At 41.7% G+C, this 13,317-nt stretch overlaps 1 protein-coding gene across 2 annotated transcripts in view; it reads left to right on the top strand.

Moving 5' to 3' along the window:
- The first annotated feature begins 8,465 nt into the window (after window positions 1-8,465).
- The window catches only part of LETM1 (leucine zipper and EF-hand containing transmembrane protein 1), a 51,172-nt gene continuing 46,320 nt past the window's right edge, over window positions 8,466-13,317 (top strand). For both annotated transcript variants that reach the window (XM_075856990.1, XM_075856981.1), the window contains exon 1: window positions 8,466-8,695. In XM_075856990.1, coding sequence (XP_075713105.1) covers window positions 8,605-8,695 — 91 coding nt within the window. In that variant the 5' untranslated portion in view covers window positions 8,466-8,604. The remainder of the gene's footprint in view (window positions 8,696-13,317) is intronic.

Genomic DNA, 13,317 nt, shown 5'->3' with positions numbered 1-13,317 from the left:
GGCCCGCGTGCTTGAGACCCCTGATATACAGGATTATGTGACAAAAAATAGTATTATAAGTGACAGCCAGCACGGTTTTACTAAGGACAGAAGTTGTCAAACTAACCTAATCTGTTTTTATGAAGAGGTGAGCAGAAGTCTAGACAGAGGGGCCGCTGTGGATTTAGTGTTTTTGGACTTTGCAAAGGCATTTGACACTGTCCCCCATAGACGCCTAATGGGTAAATTAAGGACTATAGGTTTAGAAAATATAGTTTGTAATTGGATTGAGAATTGGCTCAAGGACCGTATCCAGAGAGTTGTGGTCAATGAGTCCTACTCTGAATGGTCCCCGGTAATAAGTGGTGTACCCCAGGGTTCAGTGCTGGGACCACTATTATTCAACTTATTTATTAATGATATAGAGGATGGGATTAATAGCACTATTTCTATTTTTGCAGATGACACCAAGCTATGTAATATAGTTCAGTCTATGGAAGATGTTCATGAATTGCAAGCGGATTTAAACAAACTAAGTGTTTGAGCGTCCACTTGGCAGATGAAGTTTAATGTAGATAAATGTAAAGTTATGCATCTGGGTACCAACAACCTGCATGCATCATATGTCCTAGGGGGAGCTACACTGGCGGATTCACTTGTTGAGAAGGATCTGGGTGTACTTGTAAATCATAAACTAAATAACAGCATGCAATGTCAATCAGCTGCTTCAAAGGCCAGCAGGATATTGTCGTGTATTAAAAGAGGCATGGACTCGCGAGGCAGGGATGTAATATTGCTACTTTACAAAGCATTAGTGAGGCCTCATCTGGAATATGCAGTTCAGTTCTGGGCTCCAATTCATAGAAAGGATGCCCTGGAGTTGGAAAAAATACAAAGAAGAGCAACGAAGCTCATTAGGGGCATGGAGAATTTAAGTTATGAGGAAAGATTAAAAGAATTAAACCTATTTAGTCTTGAAAAAAGACGACTAAGGGGGGACATGATTAATTTATATAAATATATTAATGGCACATACAAAAAATATGGTGAAATCCTGTTCCATGTAAAACCCCCTCAAAAAACAAGGGGGCACTCCCTCCGTCTGGAGAAAAAAAGGTTCAAGCTGCAGAGGCGACAAGCCTTCTTTACTGTGAGAACTGGGAATCTATGGAATAGCCTACCGCAGGAGCTGGTCACAGCAGGGACAGTAGATGGCTTTAAAAAAGGGTTAGATAATTTCCTAGAACAAAAAAGTATTAGCTCCTATGTGTAGAAATTTTTCCTTCCCTTTTCCCGTCCCTTGGTTTGATGGACATGTGTCTTTTTTCAGCCCTACTAACTATATGTAACTATATGACATATTGTACTTTAAGTTAGTGAAAAAAATTTGGTCGATATATTCAATATTTTTGTGTGAAAAACACCAAAATTTAGAGAAAATTTGTAAAAAATTTGAATTTTCTTAATTCAAATGCATCTTCCAGATTCAGATGAACGTGAGCGTTTTGCGCACGCAAAAACCGTGGCGTTTTGCGTGCGCAAAAGGCACTTGACAGCTCCATGTGTCCTATTCAAATGGATGCGCGGTTGCATGCTTTTCGCGCAGCCGCCATCTTTATGACACTCCATTTGGATGTTTGCAAACAGAAAAGCACATGGTGCTTTTCTGTGTACATTCATTCTTTTACTGTTATTGCGCGAATAACGCTTGTCCCACGGAAGTGCTTCCGTGGGGCATGCGTGATTTTCACGCACCCATTGACTTCAATGGGTGCTTGATGCGCGAAAAACGCAGAAACATAGAACATGTCGTGAGTTTTACGCAGCGGACTCACGCTGCGCAAAACTCACGGACTGTCTGCACTGCCCCATAGACTTGTATAGGTCCGCGCGAGCCGCGTGAAAACCATACGGCCGGCACGGTCGCAAAACACGTTAGTCTGAATCCGGCCTAAGACAGATAGTTATACCACACAAAATAGTTACTAGCTAACATTTCCCATATGTCCAGAATACGGAAATAACCAACATGTGGTCATAAACTGCTGTTTGGGCAAGCGGCAGGACTCGGAAAGGAAGGCACACCATTTAGCTTTTGGAGTTCTGGATTGATTTCTCTGCACCATGTCGCATTTGTAAAGGTACCAGTGCAGTGGAAACCCCCCAAAAGTGACTCCATTTGGGAAACTACACCCCTCAAGGAATTTTTCAAGTGTATAGTGAGCATTTTGACCCCACAGGTGTTTCATACACTGGGCAGTAAAATAATAAAATTTCGATTTTTTTTTTTTTTTTCAAAGAAAATGTTGCTTTAGCCCCAAATTCATAATTTTCACAAAGGGTTAATGGAGAAAAAGCACCCACAGTTTGTCACGCAATTTCTCCTGAATACGGCAATACCCCATTTGTGGAGATAAACTGCTGTTTGAGCACGTGGCGGGGCTCAGAAGGTAAAGAGCACCATGCAACATCTGAGGCCTAGTACGATGGCATTTACTGCCCTGTGTCATGAAAACAGAGGATCTGGGGTGTCAAAACATTAGAAACCCAGAAAAGTGAACCCATTTAGGAAACTAAACCCCTCAAAGAATTCATCTAGCAGTATAGTGAGAATATTTAGATTGTAATGTAACACCTTTCAAGGTATTTATCTAGGGGTATAGTGAGAATTTTTAATTTGTGAAGTGACAACCCTCTAGGTATTCATCTAGGGGTATAGTGAGAATTTTTAATTTTAGTAAATAAGGAGGACAACCTGGAAAACCGGCAATGGAGGGAGAGGGAATGGCAGGTCTCACTACCAACCTACCCACCATTCCATAAAATCCAGCCCAAAAAATAAATCAAAGGCCTCAGCAAAAAAAGATTTGCTGAGACAACCAATCTCATCTGGATTTATTCCTCTCACCAAGATTTGCAACCTAGGTGAGAAAGACACTCCCTCGGGTCCTTGGTATAGTGAGAATTTTTAGTTTTGTTTTAGGTGGTTTTTTACAAATTTTAAATGATCAAATTTTAAATGGGGCTGGTCAGTAAAAAAATGAATAATTGGTCATGGCCAGTATGGGAGACAGAAAAGGTGAATGAAGAATAATGAAATTAAAAATCTAAGGAGGCATGGTATATTTTGAAACATTGTTTCATGCACAGGCCGGGATTTGTGGGACATGTCTCACAATAGTATGTGGTGTCCTTACGAATGCCTCGCTTGGCACACACACAGCATTTTTTTGGGGGCTTCTGTTTTTTTTCAGTGGGGGGGGGATTTCTGTGGGGAAATGCTGGCCGGGAATTATCCTGCTGACGGAAGAACCGGATGAACTGCCCTCTCCTATCTGGTCACCAAATATCAGGGACTTAATGACCTTTTCCTGAAATTGCAGGAACATATCCCCACTGCCGGCATATCTGCAGAGGACAAAGTCGTTGTATAAAGCCATCTGTGTAAGATGCACAGACAGCTTTTTATACCATACCCTGGTCTTGCGCATGGCGCTGTACGGTTGTATAACCTGGTCAGACAGATCAACACCACCCATATATTTGTTGTACTCCTGTACGCAGAAGGGTTTGGGAACTTGGGTGGTGGATCCACGTACAGGGACAAGGCTGCCTCTGCTGTCGTGTATGCTGGTCAGTATAAGGACGTCCCTTTTATCCCTATACTTTAGGAGGAGCAGATCGTCGCTGCAGACAGCTCTGCTCTCTCCTAATTTTAGGATCTGACCCAGCAAAGTTTTGGGGAGGCCTTTCTGATTTTTGCGGATTGTTCCGCACGCCAAGGTGGATCTGGACGAGAGAACTTTTAACAATGGGACACTGTTATAAAAGTTTGCCGAGCAATTGATGGATAAGATCCCATACGATCTTTCCACTAATTCCTAGGAAGGGGGGGCATTCTGGGGAATCTATATGGGAGTCTTTTCCCTCATAGACCCTAAAAGAGTAGGTGTAACCGGTGGCACTTTCACGTAGCTTGTAGAGTTTTATGCTGTAAAGGGCTCTTTTATTGGGTAGATACTGCCTGAAGTGCAGTCTACTCTTGAAGCTGACTAGTGATTCATCCACCAAAATATTTTGTTGGGGGGTATGAACTTGGGAAAAAATTTGGGAGTAGTGGGCAATCAGTGGTCTTATTTTATACAGCCTATCAAAATGTGGGTCCTGTGGGGGTGGGCAATGACTATTATCATTGTAATGAAGGAACTTTAGGATGGCTTCGAATCGCTTCCTTGTCATTACTGTGCGGTACAGGGGGGTGTTATATAAAATATCAGGGGACCAATAGTCTCTAATACTGGGCTAAACTTAAAAATAAGCCCCAAAACTTCCGCAATTCCACTGGATTTGTGGGGGTCCAATTTTGGCCTCTCCCATAAAATGAGTCGGGGTTCTGGGCGATAAATTGTTCAGCATAAAGGTTGGTCTGCTGGACAATTACTTCTAAAAGGGCGTCTGAAAAAAAAAGTTTAAAATAATCAATGGGGCTGAAACACGTAATTTCAATTTGAATGCCTGAGGGGGCTGTAAATTCAGGCACCTGGGGGGTATAATTGTCCGCAGCTTCCAGGTCAGCTCAGGCAGAGTAGGACCTACGGCTCTTCTGCGCCGACTGGGGGGTGCAGACTCAGAGTCATTGGATGCAGAGGAAGATGGAAGCACGAACTGTGCTTCACCTTCACTCGCACTGTCCGTATCGGAACACAGCATTTCATATGCTTCCTCGGCTGAGAAGACTCTTTTGGCCATACTAGCTAACTCTTGCTACCTAACTAACACATTTTTTTGTAATTTTTTTTAAAAACTTTTTTTATCAAAAAATAAACTGCTACCCTCAACTGTGAACAGACCAGCGACCCTGCTGTATTCAATTAGTAAGGGTACCCTACCTACCAGGGGAAAACTAAATGAGACGTGGCATTGCTACCTGACGGGGAACTCGGGCAGTGGGCAATCTAGGGACACAGCAGGGTGATGGCGACCGGGTACTGCGACAGGTGACAGATCACAGCACGGCAGAAGGACACTGTGGGGGACTGAAATGATATAATATATATATATATATTTTTTTTTCCTAACCAGTGGGCACCAAAGGGGGTGATCACTGGTTAGTGGGCACAAAAGGGGCAGATCGCTGGGTTTTTGGGTTCTTTTTTTGACAATCTTCACTGTATTTGTTCTTGTCTCCGACTCTGAGAAGCTCTCTGACAGGAATGAGCTTGTCAGAGACAGAGATGCCGGCAAACCACTGCTCCTGCGCTGTGATTGGCCTGTCAGTACTGACTGGCCAATCATAGCTTGTGCTGGCACAGGACCACTCTGATTGGACCTGTGCCGCGAGTCCTGCTCGGCAACTGTCTATGACAGTTGCGATCGGGACGCTGTCACCATGTCTGTTGACATGGTAACAGTTTGAAGCTTGGGCGTAACTGTACGCCCAAATGCGGGAAATCACTTTCATTCCGGACCTACAGTCACGCCCAATCGCGGGAAGGGGTTAAATATACAATGAATTGAAAACAATTCCATCTGCCCTGCAGTTTTGTTATCATAAATATATCCTTTATAATTACAGCTCCAGAACCAAGCTCATACATATATATGGCATGAGAGCCAAGCTCATACATATATACGGCATGAGAGTCAAGCTCAATACATATATACAGCACCAGAACAAAGCTCAGTACATAAATACAGCAATAGAACCAAGCTCTGTCATATATACAGTACCAGAACCAAGCTGTAAAGGATTTGCCAGACACAGGTTCTGTGTCGACGCCCATGGGCAATCAGTCTGCACCTGCTCCTATGTCTGTGAGACTGACTCCATCTTCCACCACTCAGCATGGCATGCTTAGGAGTGGGAGAGCCTATCACAGCCTGGCCAGACGGAGCTAGTTCCCGCCCACTGTCTATTTATACCTGCCTTTCCTGTTCCTCCTTTGCCTGTGATTCTTCTATGCTTGTTTCCTGGCTTGCTGCTGCTGCTTGTACTACTGATACTCTGCTTGTTATTGACCTTGGCTTTCTGACCACTCTCCTGCTCAGTATTTTGTACCTCGCTCTCTCCTGGTTTGACTCGGCTCGTTCACCTCGCTTGTTGCTCACGGTGTCTCCGTGGGCAGCTGCCCCGTTTCCCTAGCTTCTGTGTACCCCTGTCTGTTTTGTCTGTCTTGCACTTACTGAGCGTAGGGACCGTCGCCCAGTTGTACCCCGTCGCTTAGGACGGGTCGTTGCAAGTAGGCAGGGACTGAGTGGCGGGTAGATTAGGGCTCACCTGTCTGTCTCCCTACCCTGTCATTACACAAGCTCAATACATATATAAAGCAATAGAACCAAGCTCTGTCCTATATACAGTACCAGAACACAGCTCAATACATATATACAATACCAGAACAAAGCTCAGTACATATATACAGCACCAGAACAAAGCTCAATACATAAATACAACACCAGAACCACGCTCAGTACATATATACAGCCCCAGAACAAAGCACAGTACATATATACAGCCCCAAAACCAAGCTCAGTACATATATACAGCACCAGAACCAAGCTCAGTACATATATACAGCACTAGAACAAATACAGCTCAATTTACTGCAACCCCTGCCATGTAGGTTTGTACGACGTAAAACTACAGCTCCCAGCATGGCCCGAAGAATGGTGAGGATATGCTGGGAGATGCTGTTTCACAAAAAAAAATAATCATATTATATTCATACCACCCATCATCTCGCTGCAGATCATACAGTGACTACATTACTGATTAGAGGCAGAATAAACATTTACATTAAGTGACTCACCGGTGACATCTCAGATTCTAGTTCTTTTTCTCTTTTCTTCTCCATCCGGTCCAGATCTCTATGGCGACTTCTCCCGGCCATAACCTATTTCCGCAGTTTTTCGCTCAGATGTCTTCTCACTTTTAAAACATTTCTGCACCTATAAACGAAGATAAAATTCTCAACACCCCTAAATATAATAGCACCATACACTGCACCTCTAATTATAATAGCGCCATATACTGTGTCACTGATTATAATAGTGCCAAACACTGTGTCCCACACACACCGTGCCCTCTGTATCTAGTGCCCCCATAGCCCCCTGTAGATAGTGACCCCCATAGAGCCTCTGTAGATAGTGCCCCACATACAGCTCCTGTAGATAGTGACCACATAAGGACTCCAGAGCTGCAAGGCAATAGTGCTAACCACTGAGCCACCGTGCTGCCCTACATATAGCTCCCCCTATATAGTGCTCCACATATAGCCCACCTCTGTAGATAGTGCCTCACATACAGCTCCCCCTGTATATAGTGTCCCACATATAACCCACCCCTGTAGACAGTGTCCTACATATAACCCCCTGTAGATAGTGCCCCACAGGTAACCCACCCCTGTATAGTGTCCCACATATAGCGCACCCCTGTAGATAGTGCCCTACAAATAGCTCCCCCTATAGATAGTGCTCCACATATAGCCCAACCCTGTAGATAGTGCCCTACATATAGCTCCCCCTGTATATAGTACTCCACATCCCCACATATAGACCCCACTGTAGATAATGCCACTCAGAGTTTTATTAGAAAAAAAAAAATTTTTTTACATACTCACATGATCCCGTTCCCGCGCAGTCCGGTGGCAATGCAGGCCTGCTCACTTCTGAGCAGGTCAACTGGAGCTGAACGACGCAATGACGTCATCGCGCCGCTAGCGTCATTGAAAGGCGCTGATTGGCAGGGCAGAATGACTTGCCCCGTCAATCAATGCCTTTCAACAACGGAAGCGTCATCGCGCCGCTAGCGCTGTTGAAAGGCGCTGATTGGCGGGGCAAGTAATTTTGCCCTGCCAATCAGCGTCATTGTAAGGCGCTGAATGGTCGGGCACAGAATATGCCCGGCCATTCAGCGCTAACGCATCTATTTGTATCAGCGTGCTATAGACGCAGGTACAATTAGTGCAAGAGGGGGTGGCGGCAGCTGGTTTCAGTGGTGCCGCCGCCCCCTCAGAGGGGCAGCAGCAGACTATAATATTCATTTGTATCTACGTCTAGAGGACGCAGATACAAGTGAATGTGGCTTTGTGGCATTACAAAACCTCCCAAATGCATTTTATTAAACTGTAAAAAATTATGTTCTGCAATGTATTACACAACTGTAATTCTTAAAAACAAACTCGTGTAAAAATCAGCGCAGACCAGTGTCTTATGGGTAATAAGAAATACAAGTGAAGAACACCGCTGTATATGACCCTTCCCTCATGTAGAAATCACCTGCAATGTCACGGCGATAGGCTCTGCCCATAACCAAGATGGCCGCTAACACTTCTTTCGATCATTTGCGTCATTCAATCCTTTGCCTGTAAAGAGAAAGATCACGTGTTCTTGCATTCAGTATTCTTGATCTGTAATGCAAAATGGCCGCTCCAGTATATGCAGAAGCGATCACGTGTTTTTACGTCAAGACGCAGCTCCGCCTTTTCGCCGGCAGTTGGTTCTGCGCAGGCGCAGTGGACAGATAGAGGTGGAGATTGTTCTGGCAGCAGGACATGGGGCAGCATTCAGCCAGGAATCATCACCGGGACTGATCTGTAATAATTCATATTCTCCGCCCGTCCTGACATCATGGCTGCCCTGCTGGTGAGAGGCTGCCTACCGAGATCCTCCTGGGGAGCCCGAACCCCGCTGGTGTGGAACCGGGGAGAGACTAACAGAGGTGAGAAAGAGGCCGGGGATTCCCTCAGTGTCACAGACAGCGCACACAGGCCTGGAGACACCTACAGTATGTGTAATACACTGTCATACATTATATATACACAGCCAAGCACCTATATGTATGGGATATACACTGTCATACATTATATATACACACAGCACCTATATGTACGTGATATACACTGTCATACATTATATATACACACACAGCACCTATATGTATGGGATATACACTGTCATACATTATATATACACACACAGCACCTATATGTATGGGATATACACTGTCATACATTATATATACACAGCCCAGCACCTATATGTATGGGATATACACTGTCATACATTATATATACACAGCCCAGCACCTATATGTATGGGATATACACTGTCATACATTATATATACACAGCCCAGCACCTATATGTATGTGATATACACTGTCATACATTATATATACACAGCCCAGCACCTATATGTATGTGATATACACTGTCATACATTATATATACACAGCCCAGCACCTATATGTATGTGATATACACTGTCATACATTATATATACACAGCCCAGCACCTATATGTATGGGATATACACTGTCATACATTATATATACACACAGCACCTATATGTATGGGATATACACTGTCATACATTATATATACACAGCCCAGCACCTATATGTATGTGATATACACTGTCATACATTATATATACACAGCCCAGCACCTATATGTATGGGATATACACTGTCATACATTATATATACACAGCCCAGCACCTATATGTATGGGATATACACTGTCATACATTATATATACACAGCCCAGCACCTATATGTATGTGATATACACTGTCATACATTATATATACACACAGCACCTATATGTATGTGATATACACTGTCATACATTATATATACACAGCCCAGCACCTATATGTATGGGATATACACTGTCATACATTATATATACACAGCCCAGCACCTATATGTATGGGATATACACTGTCATACATTATATATACACAGCCCAGCACCTATATGTATGGGATATACACTGTCATACATTATATATACACAGCCCAGCACCTATATGTATGGGATATACACTGTCATACATTATATATACACAGCCCAGCACCTATATGTATGGGATATACACTGTCATACATTATATATACACAGCCCAGCACCTATATGTATGGGATATACACTGTCATACATTATATATACACAGCCCAGCACCTATATGTATGGGATATACACTGTCATACATTATATATACACAGCCCAGCACCTATATGTATGGGATATACACTGTCATACATTATATATACACAGCCCAGCACCTATATGTATGGGATATACACTGTCATACATTATATATACACAGCCCAGCACCTATATGTATGGGATATACACTGTCATACATTATATATACACAGCCCAGCACCTATATGTATGGGATATACACTGTCATACATTATATATACACAGCCCAGCACCTATATGTATGGGATATACACTGTCATACATTATATATACACAGCCCAGCACCTATATGTATGGGATATACACTGTCATACATTATATATACACAGCCCAGCACCTATATGTATGGGATATACACTGTCATACATTATATATACACAGCCCAGCACCTATATGTATCTGATATACACTGTCATACATTATATACACACAGCACCTATATGTATGTGATATACACTGTCATACATTATATACACACAGCACCTATATGTATGGGATATACACTGTCATACATTATATATACACAGCCCAGCACCTATATGTATCTGATATACACTGTCATACATTATATATACACAGCACCTATATGTATGGGATATACACTGTCATACATTATATATACACAGCCCAGCACCTATATGTATGGGATATACACTGTCATACATTATATATACACAGCCCAGCACCTATATGTATGGGATATACACTGTCATACATTATATATACACAGCCCAGCACCTATATGTATCTGATATACACTGTCATACATTATATACACACAGCACCTATATGTATCTGATATACACTGTCATACATTATATATACACAGCCCAGCACCTATATGTATGGGATATACACTGTCATACATTATATATACACAGCCCAGCACCTATATGTATGGGATATACACTGTCATACATTATATATACACAGCCCAGCACCTATATGTATCTGATATACACTGTCATACATTATATATACACAGCACCTATATGTATGGGATATACACTGTCATACATTATATATACACAGCCCAGCACCTATATGTATGGGATATACACTGTCATACATTATATATACACAGCCCAGCACCTATATGTATGGGATATACACTGTCATACATTATATATACACAGCCCAGCACCTATATGTATCTGATATACACTGTCATACATTATATACACACAGCACCTATATGTATCTGATATACACTGTCATACATTATATATACACAGCCCAGCACCTATATGTATGTGATATACACTGTCATACATTATATATACACACAGCACCTATATGTATGGGATATACACTGTCATACATTATATATACACAGCCCAGCACCTATATGTATGGGATATACACTGTCATACATTATATATACACAGCCCAGCACCTATATGTATGGGATATACACTGTCATACATTATATATACACAGCCCAGCACCTATATGTATGTGATATACACTGTCATACATTATATACACACAGCACCTATATGTATGGGATATACACTGTCATACATTATATATACACAGCCCAGCACCTATATGTATCTGATATACACTGTCATACATTATATATACACAGCACCTATATGTATGGGATATACACTGTCATACATTATATATACACAGCCCAGCACCTATATGTATGGGATATACACTGTCATACATTATATATACACAGCCCAGCACCTATATGTATGGGATATACACTGTCATACATTATATATACACAGCCCAGCACCTATATGTATCTGATATACACTGTCATACATTATATACACACAGCACCTATATGTATCTGATATACACTGTCATACATTATATACACACAGCACCTATATGTATCTGATATACACTGTCATACATTATATATACACAGCCCAGCACCTATATGTATGTGATATACACTGTCATACATTATATATACACAGCCCAGCACCTATATGTATCTGATATACACTGTCATACATTATATACACACAGCACCTATATGTATCTGATATACACTGTCATACATTATATATACACAGCCCAGCACCTATATGTATGGGATATACACTGTCATACATTATATATACACAGCCCAGCACCTATATGTATCTGATATACACTGTCATACATTATATATACACAGCCCAGCACCTATATGTATGTGATATACACTGTCATACATTATATATACACACAGCCCAGCACCTATATGTATCTGATATACACTGTCATACATTATATATACACACAGCACCTATATGTATGTGATATACACTGTCATACATTATATATACACAGCCCAGCACCTATATGTATCTGATATACACTGTCATACATTATATACACACAGCACCTATATGTATCTGATATACACTGTCATACATTATATATACACAGCCCAGCACCTATATGTATGGGATATACACTGTCATACATTATATATACACAGCCCAGCACCTATATGTATGGGATATACACTGTCATACATTATATATATACAGCCCAGCACCTATATGTATGTGATATACACTGTCATACATTATATATACACACAGCACCTATATGTATGGGATATACACTGTCATACATTATATATACACAGCCCAGCACCTATATGTATGGGATATACACTGTCATACATTATATATACACAGCCCAGCACCTATATGTGTGGGATATACACTGTCATACATTATATATACACAGCCCAGCACCTATATGTATGGGATATACACTGTCATACATTATATATACACAGCCCAGCACCTATATGTATGGGATATACACTGTCATACATTATATATACACAGCCCAGCACCTATATGTATGGGATATACACTGTCATACATTATATATACACAGCCCAGCACCTATATGTATGGGATATACACTGTCATACATTATATATACACAGCCCAGCACCTATATGTATGGGATATACACTGTCATACATTATATATACACAGCCCAGCACCGCTGCTTTTATTTCTAAAACTGCTGTGGAAAAATGAAAGCTGCGCTGTGATTTGTTGCTATGACCAACTAGACTAAATTCTCTCAGCACTGATAAATGAGGCCCATTGTGTGTGTATAGGATGTTTTTAAAAATAATATCCTATTTAGGGCGGATTTACACGAGTGTGTGCGTTTTGCGCATGCAAAAAACTCTGCGTTTTGCGTTCGCAAAAGGCACTTGACAGCTCTGTGTGTCATGTTCATATGGATGCGCGGTTGCGTGCTTTTCGCGCAGCCGCCATAATTATGACACTCCGTTTGGATGTTTGTAAACAGAAAAGCATGTGGTGCTTTTCTGTTTACATTTATTCTTTTACTGCAGTTGCGCGAATAAC

Source organism: Rhinoderma darwinii, chromosome 1 (genome assembly GCF_050947455.1).
Source record: "Rhinoderma darwinii isolate aRhiDar2 chromosome 1, aRhiDar2.hap1, whole genome shotgun sequence".
Lineage (NCBI taxonomy): Eukaryota > Metazoa > Chordata > Amphibia > Anura > Rhinodermatidae > Rhinoderma > Rhinoderma darwinii.
This window is presented reverse-complemented; position numbering and strand designations above follow the sequence as displayed.